This window comes from Miniopterus schreibersii (assembly GCF_964146895.1).
Source record: "Miniopterus schreibersii genome assembly, chromosome: 1".
NCBI classification, from domain to species: domain Eukaryota; kingdom Metazoa; phylum Chordata; class Mammalia; order Chiroptera; family Miniopteridae; genus Miniopterus; species Miniopterus schreibersii.
Window position 1 is genome coordinate 141,344,062 of NC_138101.1, and position 17,967 is coordinate 141,362,028.

General features: G+C 46.6%; 1 protein-coding gene across 1 annotated transcript in view; it reads right to left on the minus strand.

Moving 5' to 3' along the window:
- The window catches only part of RASGRP1 (RAS guanyl releasing protein 1), an 82,133-nt gene extending 70,526 nt beyond the window's left edge, over positions 1 to 11,607 (minus strand). Inside the window, exons 1-2 of the mRNA XM_081155849.1 lie at positions 11,386 to 11,607; positions 6,726 to 6,910 (exon numbers count right to left, since the gene is read on the minus strand). Of these exons, the coding sequence (XP_081011975.1) occupies positions 6,726 to 6,910; positions 11,386 to 11,420 (220 nt within the window). The 5' untranslated portion in view covers positions 11,421 to 11,607. The remainder of the gene's footprint in view (positions 1 to 6,725; positions 6,911 to 11,385) is intronic.
- Between the last annotated feature and the right edge of the window lie 6,360 nt (positions 11,608 to 17,967).

Sequence of the window (17,967 nt, forward strand, 5' to 3'; positions counted from 1 at the left end):
GCACAGGGTGTGCCCGTGAAGCTGGCCCTGCTTATTATCTCGCTCTTTCCCTGCTGTTTCCTCCCGACCACTCTAGGATGACCCCAACTAGGTAGTAGCCCAAACTATTTGCAGAACAAGTCACCAAGTCCAGCAGCTGTAACTGCTCCAGGCACAAGTGGGCAGTTCCTACCATGAGGAGGTGGGTCTGGAGTGGGGTCTGAACTTCAGATGACCTTCTCCAGTGGTCTGACTGCCCAATCTCTGCTATTTCAGTCAATCACTGAGCACATAGATTTTGCTTTCACATTTCCTAGGGTTTCCATCATGAACTTAGTAACTTTCATCTCAACCTATGGCCTTAAAAAAATCTGTTGGAAAAGTGCCATTTGGGGGGAAGTACTCATAGGAAGCACCTCTCCAGTTCCCCCCATCCCCAGCAAAGCCACTACTTTCAGCCTCTGATCTATGTGTGACCGGCATACATTAGGGAGCAAAACCTCAGAACCACAGTAAACTTAAAGGTGGAAATGCAGAATATCAATGCTGCTTTTGAATGCAAAGAACCAAACCACAGTAATAAGAGACACTCGTATTCTACTTATTTCCATGGCCCAAGAGGAATAGGCTGGAAGTTTTGAAGGGAGTCCCTGTAATTGAGAAGGAAACAGAAATGCAGGAAACTCTAAAAGAAGCAAGCCCAAGACTACAAACCTGCTCAAGGGCAGGGCTCTCTCTACTTAGATTTGGGGGGCTGCTTTAAAGGTACCCAGCTGGCTGGCTCTACCATGTGCTCTTCTAGTTCATAGAGTTGAAAAACCAAACTACTTGGCTCTACTGCTTTCTCAGAGGATTTGTACCCTTCAGGTTTTCCACGTTTTCCTAGAAAGCCTAAGAAAATGCTCTGGGGCGTCCAAGAAGCAAGTGCGCCATAGCACTGTATTTCTCAAAATTAGTTCATGTGTCACCTCCATCAAAACCACAGTGACTGTTAGCTGAGTGGCAATCTCTGGAGTGGACCCTCAGGAATCTGAAAGTTGAACACCGCCCCCCCCCCCCCACCACATGTTAAGGGTGGAGAGCTCCTGGTAGATGGGAGGAACATGAACCTTGGAGACAAGTGACCAGAGTTCAGATCTCAGCGGCTCTCTCGCTAATGAGTTGGGCCACTTTCCACAGGTTTTTTAATGTCCCTGAGCTTCAACTTCCTATTAATTGAAAGAGCAAAAGAATATTCTCACAGGGTTGTTATGAAGATCAGTGGCACCAATCCAGGTAAAGGCCCAGCAGCCTACAGAGCCCACAGTATGTGTCCTTACCACCATCAGCCTACTGCCTGTCTCTCTGCTTGTCTCTCTTTCTCAGCAGTTGGTCTAATCTCTCTGGATGGAATTACTGAACAAAAATGCTCAGGATTCCTGAGACACTGTCAACCTCATGCATAATCATTTTTATGACTGCCTCTGTTCTCTATCACGGTGGGAGGTCTGCTATAAATACCCCCACACAGGAGAGCACAGATGAGAGTGAAGGGGGTTTCCCACTTCCTCATTTCACAGGGATGGCAGTCACTGTAACTCACACCCATGAGAGGGCAGACATGCCAACCCGGGGCACTGGGTGATGCCAGGTATTCAAAGATGTAGCAAAGAGGCTCCTTAGAATAAACAGCATCTTGATCATAGAATACTAATTAATTCACTGCAGAGGGCTAAGGACAGTCATGTCTGAGAGCTGCTCTGATGCCTGGAAGCCTTAGGAAGTGGGTGCCCAGAGGGCCATCCTTTACATGTGAAACCTGGTGGCCATGACTTCTAGAGACTGGGGCTTCCACTGAGGAGGCTACTGGGACAGCTGTGGTCTTCTTCATGGAGGGCCTGTCTTAATAGTGGCGAAGGCTTAGGCCCCTTCCTGATCTACACTTGACTTTGTTCCTTGGAGTTGCCCATTCTTGCATCTGTATGCTCTTGGTTGTGACCGCCTTGGGCTTCTGGTCTTGTGTTCCTGTTGCCCGAGGGCATCTCACTTTGGTACACAGACTCTAGGTTGCAGAGTGGTGAGGAATATCTACCCTTCCCTTTGCCATGGAGGAAACTGTGTGGTCCTGAGTGTGCGTTTGCCTTCTTTTGCTCTAATTTTAAAAATAGGTGTAGTGTTTTACCCTTAAAAAGTTAAGGTCTATATAATGTTTTTAATATCCAACTATTCCATGGTGTGGGAAATATACCTAAAACTCTGGGGCTATTTCTAGTTTGGGAGGTCTTTGGATAGCATGAGTACAAGGCACGTGGTAATTTTAATCAATTTAACACTTTGCTCAAGAGAGAATTTCGGGTAGACACCTGGTATAAAGATGGGGTCTAATACATAGTTCTTATATTTCATGGAGATTAATTTCTAATCTGGGCAGAATGTGGGCCCAGGCTGCAGGCCTGTCCTGTGTGTCATGTGGGTTTCTCCTGAGTGAAGGGAGGCCTGTCCTAGGGGAGGTTGCAAGTGGCTGCTGTGGCAGAGGAAGGAGCACGTGAATAGCATCTTTTCTCCTTAGGCTGGGGTCATAAGGCTCAATTTATTTTCTCATTTGTCCAACGGGGACAATAATACCTGACCTGCCTATTTCAGAGTTGTTTTGAGTTTAAAAGAAATCAATATATATAGAACTCCAAGAAGAAAAAAACAACAACATTCTAAATATAAGATACTAGGCTAAGCTTCATTTCCCTTCACACTGACAGGTAAGACAAAGACCTGGAGCTTCCTCCCACACCCCACTGGAGAGCATGAGAGCGGCTGGCTGAGGGACCCTTTCTGGGATACGTTTACAGTTTTCTTTGTGATGCTGTCATCTTTTTGAATTTGGACATCTGAAGCCTTCCATTTGGTCCCAAATGCTGGCAGCCCTCTTACGAGGTGAAAATGTTTTAAAAAGCCCAGATGATTTCAGAGGTCTTTTCTACCTCTGAAACAGAGGGTGTGACTCACATACATCTGACATCAATGTACCAGGTTGTGATGATTTGCCTCATTATGCTTGGCTGAAGGGTGAATTAACTCCCAATAATAAGCTTAGAATGTAAAACATGACCTCTGATTAAAACAGAAGGTGGGGTGGGTTGCTTCATGGTTAAAGCAATGAGCTGACTCAAGGCTCTGAGTTTCTAATCACAAATCTGTTCCTTGTATGGGACACTGGGAGGCTTGCTAGAGGCCTTCAAGAGTGCACTTGATTTGTAGGTGCTGATCACCCATTCTTTTTTTTTTTTTAAATTTATCTTTATTGCTGAAAGTATTACAGGTGTCCCATTTTTCCCCCCAACTTCCCCCCTCCCCCTCGTGCCCACCCCCTCCTCAGGCCTTCACCCCGTTATTGACTGTGTCCATGGGTTATGCTTATATGCATATAACTTCTTTTGATCACCCATTCTTAAAAGCATTGTAGTAAGCCGTTCTCTGAGGACAGTGCAGGTGGTAACTAATGGCTAATAATACTCAAGAGAGAGCCAACAGCAAAGACTGCCAAATGCCCATGATGCCTTAGGGTGTATTCAGACTATTACCTAGAGATGCTAGAAAAATGCAAGTCTGTCAGTTTCCAGAAAATGTGCCTGTTGCTTTTCCCTTCCGAGTCAGCCATCTACGCTGTCCAGCACGCCCATCAGACTTTCTGCGACGATGGAAATATTTTCTATTTACTCTCCCATTCATGGCTGTTGAGCACTTGAAATTCGTGAACTAAATTTTACACCTGACTTCATCTTAATTAATTGAAATGTCTCTGTAAACAGCCAACATGTGGCCAGTGGCCATCATATTGGACAGCACAGCTCTGGCCAATTCAAACCCCCTCAAAGCAACTGCATGCAAGTGAGGTTGGGAAAGTAGTAGAACATAAATGAACTAATTAGTCTTTATGTTCAAAACTATTTTTCTCTCTCTTTTTTCTTCAAGTTGGAAGAAGTGGCTAAAATCAAGGTCTGAAGTGAAAGATTATAAAAAAATAAGAACAGTTTCCCCATCTTCCTGTACGATTTCCCTCCATTTTTACGGGTATTAAACTGAGATGGCATCTAAACTCATTAACAAAAACGCTAAACTAGATTACTTTAGTCTATAGAACAACACTCCTATACAAGGCTGAGAAAGAACCAGCGAGATCAGGTTCAAGAGAAACATCAGCCCCACTCTGTACCATTCTCCGATCGCCTCTGGGGAGACCTACAGGCAGGAGCCAAGTGCAGGTTCCTTTGTCTGCTACGCGGCCCCAGCCCCACTTACCTCTGCTGCTCCCACTCCACTCTCCTCCCCCAACTAGACAAGTCAACTGATAACCAAAGACTCAAAATCACAGGCCAAGTGAAGTCTCCTGTTCCCTCCAGACGTAAGGCGTCTTTCTGTTTTACCCCTTTCATGTAAACTCTGTGGCAGGAAACTCTGCAGAACATAATACTTGAAGCCCTGAGACCTTAACCTTCCCGCCTTCCTGAAACATTCCCACGGCCCCAAGAGGGGTCTGAACAAACAGTGGCTGTTCTCCCGAATCTATGTCTTCACCCCTGAGGTGAACTTACTCAAACTCTGCATGGTATAAAGAATTTATTCTTCCTTGCACTTAGCTTATTATAGCCCTGTCTTTTGTATCTTTTTTTTTTTTTTCCTGAACAGTGCATTTCTCAGGTATTCTGAGCTCTAGTAGTGGAACAGGGGTTCGGCCCCTGTAATTCTCCCTGTGCACGGCCCAGCACAGCATCAGAGGCAATCGGGGACTTGACCAACGCTTCGTGATAATGCATAAAAGACTATTAGACTCCGTGGGACTTTTACAGCTCAGGGATTTTAAGGTACATCTTTCAGTTCAATATATTCCAGGAAAACAATGTATCTTTTGCCCTCCTACTATTTGTTGAGGGGCATGGATTGGGCTTGGTTCTTTCAGGGAAGGACTTCAGCATGGGACATGTATTTTTCAGGTTGATGTCATGATTATGTGAGGGTTAATAATCAGCCAGCAGCTGCATGACTGGCACGGGAGGAAGAAAGCAAGCATGATAGGTACATTATTGGTTGCTGTTTTCTGAACAGTGAAATGGAAAGGGAATAACAATCTTTGTTCATGAAATAATCATAGTGCTCTGCTAAAGACCAGTGAACATGACTACCAGGCCTGTGTGAGGAACTTGCTGTTTATTGAAGTTGGGAACAGGGTGACAAAACAGCTTATCACAGCTGCACTCCCTCCGTCCCCACTGTGTCCTAGTGCCTCTCCCCGCATGCATCTTTTCTAAGGAGGCTATTTTGAAATAGAAAGCTACTCATTCTGCTCCCAACTGCATCCTTAACTGAAAGATTGAAGTGTACATAAATAGAAATTTAATTAAAATTTAAGGTTAAACTAGCAATAAAAATGCTCCCTCTTTTCCGGATTAAAAAGTCTACAACAAACAATAAAGCAAAGCCAGGTGTTTGGATTGGCTGCATCAGCATCACCTGGGAACTTGTTAGAGATGTAAATTCTTGGGCCGCACCCCAGACCTACGGGGAGCAGGATCTTTGGGGGTGGGGCCCAGCAAATGAGTTGTAGAAAAACCTCCACGTGACTCTGCACTAACATTTGACAGCAACTGCTTTAAACCAGTGTTGAAATCATCCAAACTATTCTTTTCAATGTTGTAATAAAGTGTACTAAATGAGTATTCCTGAAATGTCAGGTGTTTCCCAATTCCAGAAATAAGGTCTGACCAAGCACTAAACAAGTCCAGCCAGGAATCCCTAGCTCTGAGTCCTAACTCATCTGCACGACATGCCACCTGGGATCTGATCAACCTCCCCAGGAGGCTTCTGGGTGCCGAGCTGGGCAGGTGCTTCTGAGCTGAGTGTCTAGTGCTCATCTGCTTCACGATGGGAGGTGCAGGGGTTGGGAGGGGCATGAAAAGGGGAACAGTGACACTAGAAATCTATGAATTTTCCATCAATTTTAATCATTCTTTTTTTTTTTTTAAAGGGAGGGAATATTTAGTACCTTTCCATCACTATTTCACAATTAACAATCAAAAGAAAGACAGTGCTTATAAAATTTAGAATAGGGCATCTTTGCAAATAACTGCTTGTCAGCTGCACTCGGGCGTGCATCCTTCACGGTGATTACGGTGATGACGGAGTATAGCGCCTAGACAATTCATTGCTGACGTGCGTCTGTATTCTTCTTGCCCAGATCTTTGACCCCCAAACGCAATGGTTCTTAACTAGTATCTTCTAGTCACAGACATTCCAGCTTTACCTGACCCTTTCCTATTCTACCGTAATTACCACCCAGATTGTAAAGGGAATTATTAAGACTTTTTGTCCAAATGATTCAAAGACTTTCAAATTTCTGTCTGACAACACAGTTTGCTCATGTAACCTAGTTTTTGTGTGCCCCAAGAACACAAGGACAAAAAGTCAAAGCACCAGATGCACAATTGCATTTTATGATATTTTTCGTCACGAGAAAAACCTCCATTCTAAGAAAAATGGAAATGTAAACTCTCCTCAGTAACTTTTCTCACTTTAAATCACACCTCTCATCACGACCTATTACACCCACACAGTCATGTGCCACAGGCACTGCACGCTCTCTCCAACATTTCAAAGGCTCAAAAGCTATTTTTAAAGCCAAAATGCAATCTAGGTTGCTATTCTATTAAGCAATTTTAAAGGAAGAACAAAGTAATAGAGTGATTTTTATGCATGTGGACAGTTAGCCAACTCACCAAAGGACTGAATGCAGCTATCGATGAGATCGTCCAGGCTGGCTCCTTTGGCCAAATGTCCCAGAGACACCATCATCCGGAACTGGGGGATCTGGGCCAGGCTGGGATGGGAAGGGAAGGGGCTGCTGGCTGGCTTCGCCTCTAGTTTTGCTTTAGGGGCAGCTCTGCAGCCATGGGAAGGTTTCCTGAGGAGAGAGAGGAGGCAGTGAATGCAAGCAGAGCGGCCAGGGGACTGGCAAACTGGCAGCTCCACGCTCTGAAGGCAGATTGGAGAGGAAAGGAGTAGAGATAAGACAATTAATCCTGGGAGTTGGGCTGATAGAAGATACACCCCTCCCACTTGGCAAATGCACCAAACGGACTGGTTGGCTGTTAAAGAGACATCTCCCAAGCAAATAACAAGGTGAGATTTCAGGGTTGCAACTAGGGCTTGTCCTCCTGAGGTTTGGATTGCTTTGGCCTGCGGTCTCCATTTCCTGAAGGGGAGAGGCAGAGGCAGGACTACCTTGGCAGTCCTCGGCTCTTAGCAATAATTTTTCATTTTAGCTTCCAGGCCACTGGCTTGAGTCTTAGGAAATGAGTTTCAGGTGGTCTCATCTTCGGCTAACTTCATTCATCTTGAACAACACCAGAGATGCTGTAGCAGCCCAGATGGCCTCAGAAACATCTTTAAGGACTTTGGGGGGAAAATCAAAGACTGAGGACCCTTGTGTGCAGGGGAAGAGAGGTGAGGATGGTGGTATTTAGATTTTAAGCTATTCCTGCCTTTCTCATAAGTCTTGGTGGGTTTTAAGACTCTGTTTTTCATCACTGATAATACAGGTAATCATTACGAGTCATTTTTATTATTAAACATCATTCCATTGAGTCTGTATTTGGATGCTTACCTATTGGGGGAGGGAGGCAGAGCTCATGAGAACTTTATTCCAGAGCTAAATCCACAATAGGCCTGGACATGGAAAGGCTTAGGAGTCCTATAGGTCACCTCTGTCCACTCTTGCCTGGCTTTACCTTTGGTCATGACCTCTCAGTGTAAGTCATGTTGTTTGCAAAATGATACATGAAGGTGAATTAAGCGTTTTATTTTTCCTTCCATTAAAAAACGTAAACACACAGAGGCACGTTTCATCTTTGAATGTTCACCAGTGATGAGTGCTGTTACTGGAAACTTCTTTCAGCATATCGTTAACTGTCCTCTCCCTACTGTGGTCTACTTATTTCATAGTTTACAAAGAGAAGGCAAGAAAAAAAAGGAAAAAGAAATATACCTCAGAGCCATAACTTTAGCTATTCACTATATGTTCTGATAAACACATGATGGAATCAATTAATCAATCAGTGCTTATACCATGGGTGAGACATCGTGATAGGTCAGAGAAGAGTAGCAGGACAGCCTATGTGAGGGCACTTTGTAAACTGTAAAATGTACTAATTATATGTTAGCTGCTGTCGTACACAGGTCATTTATAAGCTCTTTCATACAAAAATCTAGTTGGAGAATCAGACCCAGACTATGGAAAGATAACTCTATCAATCTTAAGCATCCCGTGAGCGTCAAGGTAAGGGGGTGTGATGTTCTCAGAGAAGGGAGAACCAGCTGCAGGTGGAGGGCTGGGGGAAGTTTCTCTGACAAGGCATACCCAGAAGGGGCTGAAGTGCTGAGAGCAAAATAAAATGCTGGAGCACTACTCATAACTTGGGAAACCAGCCTGTGAAAAGACTACTGAACTATGGGGCCATTCAGTACACAGCCAGACTCGTGGAGGGAACACCCTGCCCTTTGAGGGAGGTGCACTTCAGAATAGCTCCAGGGTGCTGGGCTGGGGGTGGCTGCTGGGCCCTGTTCTGACCTAGGGTGGTCCCAACGAAATTGAATCAGTAACTGGCTATCAGGAATCTGCTAACCTGAGGCAGTGATTTCTGAAAGGTCAAGTTGATGTTATAGGACTTTCCGGCCATTACTGATTTTTGCCCAGGGCCTGCGATAGCCCTGGGATCAGATCAGTATCTGAAAATGAGAGAAAATAATGGCCACCATGAATCCAGTACCTATGACAAGGCAGGCACTGTGCTGGGGATTTACATGGTCTTTAAAGCTTACACCCCAGAAAGATGTTATCTCCATTTTGTGATGTTGAAACTGAGTCTAAAAGAGCCTAAATGACATAGCCAAGTACAGCTCATAAGTGCTAGATCTGGAATTTGTACTGGGCACCTCTCTGGCTCTATTTGCTTAATATTTACTGTGCACTTTTCACTGTATCAGGATTAGCAAGAGAGACTGAAAAGGTCAATTTAACTTAAGGCAAAAGTAACATCCTCCTAAAGCATAACTGATTACATAAAGGCTGAATCTCAGGCCCTATTCCTTCTGCATGTCCCCTGAACAGTCCTTAGACCCCAGGCTGCATGGGCTCTTCATGGTCATCTTCTAAGCCCTTTACCTTGAGGTGTGGAGGTCCAGACTTAGAAGTGCAACGGGACCAGCCACCAATGCAGAGATGGGTATAAGTCAGGCCTCCTGTGCCCATGCCTTGCTCCCCACCTGGAGCTCCCTCCCCTTCCAGGAAGCACTGACAATCTCTAAACCTGGGGCTGGTTGTTGGGTGTTGGGATTAATCAGCTTTCTGCCTTTTTACCATTAAGATCTTCACCTGAGGCAGAGTTGGGAAAGAGAAAAATAAAGTCCTTCTCAGTACAAATCTCTTTTTCTCTTACGTCTTCCACAGTACTTCTCCCTGGACCCTGGAGAAGAGGCACCTGCAACCAGAGGCTGAGCCTCCACAAGCAGCTCTTCCCTCTGGGGCTGGGAGGTGCCTACCTCAGTCTCTCAGCTGGAAGATACAAGGAAAATTCCACTTTCTCTCTCAGTTGGTGGCAGTGGCCACTGAGGACTCTGAAAACTGCCCTGGTTCTAATTCTAGTAGTGGTTCCCTGTGTCAGCAGTAGCGGAAACCACTTTGGTTCATAAGGTGAGATACTTTTACCAGAACTAGGAGGGACTGGGGGTGTCAAGTAAAAAGAAAGAACTTGAAGGGGGTATTTGAGGGTGGTGGTAAAAGATTCAACCTGGGAACTGGGGAGCCCAGAGAGACTCAAGGGCTGGAGCATGAGAAACCAAGGAAGAAAAACTACTAGAAACCAAATTGCCACCTGAGAGGTCAAGGAAGATGGGGGTTATCTGAACCATCACCCAGAAACCTCAGCTCTTCTGCTGTGCAGTTTTGTGACTGGCTGCTTTGTGACAAACCTTCAAAACTCTCTCTTCTGGTGAAATGGCTGCAGATAAGGTTTTATAAAATACTTCACTGCAGGCAGGTCTTGAAGGTGTTTTAATCCATAGAACTAATAGCCCCTAGCCTTCAAAGGCATACCTTAAAAGGACAGTAGCCAGTTCCCTTGTGAATTAAAAACAAAACAACAACAAAAAACACACACCAAAAAAAAACCCCTGAGAGAAACAATTAACTTGAAGGTGTTTTCTGAGGCCAAAATTGGCTAAGGCTCCATTAAGTTTGCTGAAGGAGATTGTCAACACTCGGATCTGGTTCAAGTGAAATCCTCTCTCAGCACAGGTTACACCTCAGTGGAGGCCACAATTTAAGGTTCAACTTTTTATGGAAACTTCCATGGTTTTCTTTGCAGTGGAAGGTAGCTTTTATTGGCTTCTAGTGAGGATTCCTTCCAGTCCTGTCCATTCCCCACTTGCAGAATAACTCAGTTTAACGTACTGAAGCCCCTCCCCTCAGTCAAGTGCAACTAGCGTTGGACCCTCAGGGATACAGGGCCGGGTGCATAAAGGGCCAAGCACCTTTAGCTCTAGAAAGTCCAGCAGGGCAAAGCTGCCTGCCTCTTCTGGGCCTGCTTGTGCAGGCTGGGCACGGCGCAGTCCCATCAGAGTCCTGTGGATGGAGGAGGGAAGTGCACAAGGGGCCCAGCCTTATGCTGAGCCCAGACTGCCCTCCAGGCAGTTGTCGGGTTCGGGCCTTTTGGGGGACAAATTCAAAGTTGCCTGGCCCCTCCAGGCCTCTTTCTTCAGACAAGAGCTTTTTCACTGACTGTCACTCTTCATTTTATGTCACCCCAAGACCCCTTTAAAACATCTCTCTGGAATCACAGAGGGGTGGAGGGGAATACAGGTTTCCATCCAGAGTTGATATGGTTGGATGACCTCTGCTCGTTCGCTGCAAGAGCAGCTGGCTTTTCTGGGCGCTCCCGAGATCTGCAGGGCCGCCAGGTGGCGCTGTCAGAAGCCGGCGCCCGCAGCAGGTGCGGGTGACCGGGAAAGTCCGCGAGTGGGAGTCCCAGGTGCGTGGCGGCCAGGTGCCGGGGGAGGAGGTCGGTCACTGCAACTCCGGAGCTCGCCGGGCGAACTCTGGCCGTGCGGACCGCGTAACCCAGCTCCCTCCCCCGCTTCCCGGGCGCGACGCGCTGGGCGCTCCGGGCGTGTCCGTCCCTCGGGCTTGTGTCCAGTGCGCGCGTCTCCCCACACTTCAGACCCAGCCTGTCGCTCCCAGGAGCGGCCGGCAACTTCCCAAATAGGAGGCGTCCCTGTCCGCCCCACGTTCTACCCCCGAGAGGCCTCAGGGGGCTGCCCACACCCCGGTCCCCGCCCCGAGGAAGGACACTGGCGCTCCCCAGGGCCTGGGCCCCTACTCACCGCGGAGCCTCTCTCGCCTTGCCGAGGGTGCCCATGGTCGCGGCCGCGCTCGTGGAGCCGCTTCCCCTAGCGCGGCGACTCGGGCTCCGCGGGGCGCATCGCAGCGCCTCGCTGCCGCCGGCGCGGCCCCTCGCCCCGGGCCTCTCCGCCCTCGGGCCGCCCCCCGCCGCTCTCGGCGCCCGGCGAGCCCGCCCCACACGCTCCCGCAGGCTCCAACTTTGTGCGCGCGCCCTCCCGCCCGCACCGCGCGCGCACTCACGCTCGCCTCGCCGGCACCAACCACCTGACACGCCCGCTGATGTTATCGGCCGTCGGAAACGTGGGCGCTCTGCCGCTCGCTTCTGAAACCTGCCCCAGGACCGTAGCGCCGGGAGGCCAGCGCCTCCCCCAGCCCTCGCCGTTTGCCCCCGCCGTCTGCCTCCCCCAGCCCGCGAGCGCCGGCCGAAGGGGAGACGGAGGGTCGGGGAGGCGCCGGGGGCACTGGGTGCCCCCCTACCCGCGCCTGCACAGCCGGTGTGCGCCCGAGGGCTCTCTGGAAACAACCCCCAACCCCTGTCCCTTGCCGCCCTGCATTTCAGTCCTGGCCCTGAGGACCCCTTGTCCCCTCTCGGGCCTCTTTCGGATAGATGAGAGCTCAGAGCTGAGGCGGAGTAAGGAACTAAGACAAAGTTGTGGATGTGCCCTAGGCTGCGCCTTTGGAGGTCTTTTGGTAACAATTTGCAAGACTGCGGGAGACACCTGCCCTGTACCGTGCTGGAGGCGGTGGCGTGGAGGTGCGCTCTGCGGCCGTGATGCGTGTCTGGTGGGAGACAGCTGCCTGGCATCTGTAGGCGAAGGAGGTGTGGGAGGAGGGGAACAGGGGTGGGGAGGAGTGCGGAGAACTTTGGGACAGCAGAGCTGGCCAGGAATGGCGGCCTACCCCTGCTTGCAAGTGGTAGTAACGATAGCTAATGTTGATGGAGCGCATTTTGCTAAGTACTTTCTATATATTGCCTCATTTTAATCCATCTCCCCCAAATACCAAGAGGTCACTATTTTTAAAATGAGAAAATTAAGGTTTAGAGAATAATATGCCTTCCATGACATAGTAATGGAACAGAGAGACAGCAGACAGTAGTAAACAACAGAGAACTAGGACTTGGCTGAGATCTGACTCCCTGTAATCACTGCCGGGCTGTCCTGATAACAGGCCATTATCATTGTCACGTGCCACAACTCCAGCCACAGTAATAGGACTCTTCCCAGCCATGATGTTTGGACCTCAGAGCCTCCTTCTGCAACTTCATTTATATATTGCTTTATATTTATATGCCATCTTGTCCTAAAAATAAACAAATAAGAATTCAAGATAGCTTACAAACATAAGCTACAAAAGTATGTGAAATGTACAGTGAAAAATAAGGTCCTTAAAATGGAGCCAGAAATGAAAGTCATTTTCTAAACCTGCACTCCATAGAGTCCAAAACACTTGCTACAAGTGGGATGAAAAACGTATCTCCTGTATTTCTAGCAGTCAAGTTCAAAAGGGAAGACTTATCTAAAATTCCACTTCTGTTACATGCAAGACAGAAAACAAAAAATAAAAGAAAGAAAATTGCTCAAGAGATCAACTCTTCTTGATACTGAGACCAGAAAGAAATTTCCCTAAAGAATCCCCATGAACCTTGGGGTGATAGAACCAAGTCCCCAGTTACAGCATATATAAAGAAGGGGCAAGTGGATGTTTAATAAATATTAAGTAATGACACTTCCAGAATTACTCTGTATATGCATATGTCTGTATGCAAATAGACAGACATATACCTCTATGTAAATACCTAACTATAAGTAAATATATGTCTATGTAGATAGATAGGCCATTTGGTGAATGCAGACAATACAAAGCACACATGTAGGCAGTGGCACACTCCTATACACCTGCAGTATGTTATGTGGATAAGTATAGGAATTATTCATTCATTGAAGAAACAAGCCTTGCTGAGTTTTGTAAAGAAAGAGGCCTGATTCTGGCCTGAAAGTTTCCTCCTCTCCAGCCTCCCCAGAAGCTCTGTACTCCACTTACACCTGATTTTGTTTCTCGGCCCACCTGAGCTCTTTGATGAGGCTTTCTGGCTGCTCCTACTTGAGCAATTTGTCTTTTCCAGACATCTAAAAACTTATAAGTTGGATCCATATCTTTCTTCATCTTCGCTATGCGGTTAGCCCCCCTGGTGTTGTGTGAGGCACCTCTGACCTTAAGAACAAACTTCTTTTCTCTTGCTCTCTCCTCTTACCCTCCTCTTCTGCTTCTGTAACCTCTTTGATGGGCAGTAGTCAATGTCTCTGTAGCAGGTGAGAAAGGTTGGGGACCACTATCTCCCTCTCCCTGCCCCTTGGGTGAGGTCATTCTGTGGGGCTTTCTCTCTGTCATTGTTTTTCTTTTTTAATCAGGTGTTCTTAACTGATGTCCATGGACTTTTTTTTTTTTTTTTTTTAAATATATCTTTATTTATTTAGAGAGGGGAAAGGAGAGGGAGGGAGAGGGAGAGATTGAAACATCAATGATGAGAGAGTCATTGATTGGCTGCCTCCTGCACGCCCCGGACTGGGGATCCAGCCCACAACCCAGGCATGTGTCCTGACCGGGAATTGAATCTCAATCCCCTGGATCCTAGGGCGATGCTCAACTGCTGAGCCATGCCTGGCTGGGCCATGAACTTTTATTTGGCTTTTGGTGGGTATTGTGAAGCCTCTGAGACTGAAACACCTGCTTTCATCAGATTTTCTAAATGATTCTTTACTCAAATTAGGTGTTTTTTCTTCCACAACTTCAACAGGACCCACAAGACTTTAATGTTTGAATATACAGCCTTGATATCTAATATCCACACCCACATTTCCAGCTGGTCACTTCCTTTAATTATCCCACAGGACTTCCTGCCCAGCTTCACAGCCACATGTTGGTCTTGGCCCTCATTATCTCAGAACCTGGACATTTGTAATAACTTCATCACTGCCCCCCCAATAACAGAACCTCCTCTTCTCTGACCCTCCTTTCATATTGTTTCAGATTTTCCTGATCATGTCATGTCTCTGCTTCCAAACTGCCAAGGATTCCCCAGTTGCATACAGAATAAAGCTCAAACTTCTTTTTTTAAAAAGTATAGTTTTTTAAATTATTATTGATTTCAGAGTGAGGAAGGGAGAAGGAGAGAGAAATAGAAACATTAATAATGAGAGAGAGTCATTGATTGGCTGCCTCCCACATGCCCCCTACTGGGGATCGAGCCTGAACTCCAGGCATGTGCCCTGACCTGGAATCAAACGATGACCTCATGGTGCGTAGGTCTACACTCAACCACTGAGCCACGCTGGCTGGGCAAGTGCAAACTTCTTAACATTGTGTATCTTCACAGCTGGACCTTACTTGTCTAATCTGACCTCCAGCCATGCCCTCCCAGGCACCTGACCTCTTAGGTGGCACCTTGGTCACTCCTGGTAATTGCCATGTCCTGTGCCCCTGCAAGCCTTGGTGCTTTTGCTTGTGTACTTCCTTCTGCCTGCCATCTCTTTTCACCTGGTAAACACACAAAGGCACAGTTACACCAAATGCATGTCAAACTGGCAAGTCACCCTAGAGGGCACACACAGGGTTGCCTCCCAGACGCAGAGGTGTGCAGACTCACCTTTCAGAATCTGCCTGATGACTGCTGTGCTCTGAGAGCCTACTGGCTACCACAGCTTCCATTCTGTTGTCATTTAAGATATATTCACTGGGTGCCTACTTAGTGTCAGATGTCCTTATCATTGAGAATCTGGTAGAAAACAAGACAGATAAGATCCTTGTTCACAAGAGTTTACGTATCTTACAAGCAGACAGTAACCAAGTCAATAAATAAAGAAACACTCTATAGTTTTACGCCCTGATTTCTAGGAGCTGCCACTTCAGAGTCAGGTTACCCCTGCCCTCATGGGGACATCAGACGTATCCCAGCGAGGGCCCTCACATGGACCTGTGAGAACAAAGCTGCCACATTTAGGGGCACAGAGCTCCAGAGGAGAGTGGAGAGAGATGGAGAGGGAAAGGAGGGCAGGGTGTGGGCCCCTCCTTTACTCTCCTGCTGAGTGCTGCTCCTATTTCTGAGACAGGAAGAATTAGCCTTGTTATTTTATGATTGTGACTGGCTGCCCCACACAGCCATGCATTGAACACGGAGTTCCTGCTGCTGCTCACCTTGGACCAATGCTAGAGGAACTTCCCATGTGAGAAATGACCCCTTTTGTTCTGTGCCTATAGAGTGTGGGCAGGTGGTTGGATGCCTGCTTGTTACTTTGTTCTGGGCATCTTCTAATAGATGCAGCAGCAGGCTGCTCTGGGTCTCTCCATCTGTGGGCCAGCCGTTCTGGAAAGTGTCTGTCTCCTTGAGGTCTCCCCAGGATTCTCCAAAGGTGATTTATGACTGTCCTATAAATTACGTTTTAAGACAGATCATCCTACATATAGGCCTTAAATGTGAGTATCCATTCTTGTTTTCAGCTGCTTTGAAGGGTGCTGCCTGTCTCTGTGAAGTCCCTTCCCAGAGTTTTATCACAGAGCCCATATTTTTAGTTAGATTGGCCTCAAATTTGATCAAATTTGTTTTGGAATTTTTTTTTTTTTAGGATGCTAACACAACAAACAAAAATACATGTTGCCCAGTTGGCATGGCTCAGTGGTTGAGCATTGACCCATGAACCAGGAGATCACAGATCGATTCCAGGTCAGGGCACATGCCCAGGCTGCAGGCTGGATCCCCAGTAGGGGGCTTGCAGGAGGCAGCTGATCAATGACTCTCTCATCACTGATGTTTCTATCACTCTCCCTCTCCCTTCCTCTCTCTGAAATCAAGAAAAATATATTTTAAAAAAGAAAAAAGAAATATATGTTGTCTCATGTCTTTTACTCCTAGTGGGATGGGAGTCCCTGGAGGGCTTTGAACAGATGAGGGACAAGATCTGACTTCTGCTTTATAGGGTCACTCAGGCTGGGCTGCTGAGTTTCAAAGTGACTCATGAGAAGTAAGGGCAGAAGGCTCTGGGGGAAGTGCCTTTATAATCCCCAACTTGGCTGGTCTACGAGGTTGGTGGCTTTCAAGTTGCTTTGAACATGGCTCCATGGTAAGAAGAGTGAAGTCATATTTTACGCTCTGACTCAGGTGCACATTTACCCCACATGTAGAACTGAAACAGGCTGTGTGGGGCAGTGTCTACCCTTACTGCATGTGCTCCACTATGATCCTCTTATGTCTTTTTAAATTTTGTTTAATGACATTAAAAAATAAATGCTGGCCAGGACTCACTGAAGTGATCCATTACTGGGTTGGGACAACAGTTTATAAAATACAGCTCTAGGTCGACCTCTCATGATGACAATAGATCACCATAGTTACCGCGGGAGATGGAAACCAGGTGGCATTGAGTAGGGGAACATTTTACTTTTCATTGTTTCCCCTTTTGTAATTTTAATTTTGTATTATGTGCACACAACTATTCAATAAATCCTATTTTCAATCATGACTGCAAAAAACTTCCTGCTTTCGTATTCTGACCTGAATGGATTTACAAAACTAGAGGCTGAGGCCAGCAAAAGTGAGCTGCCAGAGATTTTGCTTTGTTCAAATTTATTAAAAAATATAAAACAAGCCCTGGCCAAGTGGCTCAGTTGGTTGGAGTTTCGTCCCATACACCTAAAAGTTTGCAGGTTCAATTCCCGAGCAGGGCACATGCCTAGGTTGTGAGTTTGGCAACCGATAGATGTTTCTCTCACTTCAATGTTTCTCTATTTCTCTCTCTCCTCCTTCCTCTCTCTAAAAACATATCCTTGGGTGAGGAGTTTTAAAAATAATAATAAAAACTTAAAAAATTTAAACTTTTTTTTCACAAACATTTGGGAGGAAGAATGGTACAGTGGTTAAATGCTCTGCAGGTAGATTGATTTTGAATTTCAGCCCTAGTGCTTCCTAGTAATGTAACCTAGAGCAAGTTAACTTCTCTAAGCCTCAGTTTTCATGTCTGTAAAATAGGTCCAAACAAGGCCTACCTCATGGAACTTCGCTAATGATTACATGGACATGGTCTACACCCAGCATGCAGTAACCACTGAAGACGTGTAAATGTTTTGAGTGATTACTCTGTGCCAGGTTGTGGACACAGAAGCTGAGCATTTCAGGAAACTAGTAAGTGCTATGTGATCACATCCAAGGGGCACCTCCCCTAGTTCTTGGTTGATGTAGATCCAGCTTTCCAGAGGAAGTGAAGTGTGTAGGTTAAGATGCAAAGGGTGAGATGAACAGAAGTGAGGAGAAATCAGTGTTTCAGAGAAAGGAAGATGCAGAGGTAAGGAAGAGAAGAGCAGGGTGCTTTGCTGAACTGCAAGACTCAGGAACTTAATTCTGATCCTTCCATCAATATATAAATAAGGTTCTCAAGTCTGACTTAATCTTATTTCCTTTATAGAATCCAAGAGGCTTTACACCTTCAAGAGTTCCATGGGCTTCTTCGATCCCTCCCTCCACTTTAGCTGTGATTCAATTAACACCACACTCAAGCTTGCCTTTGGGTGCT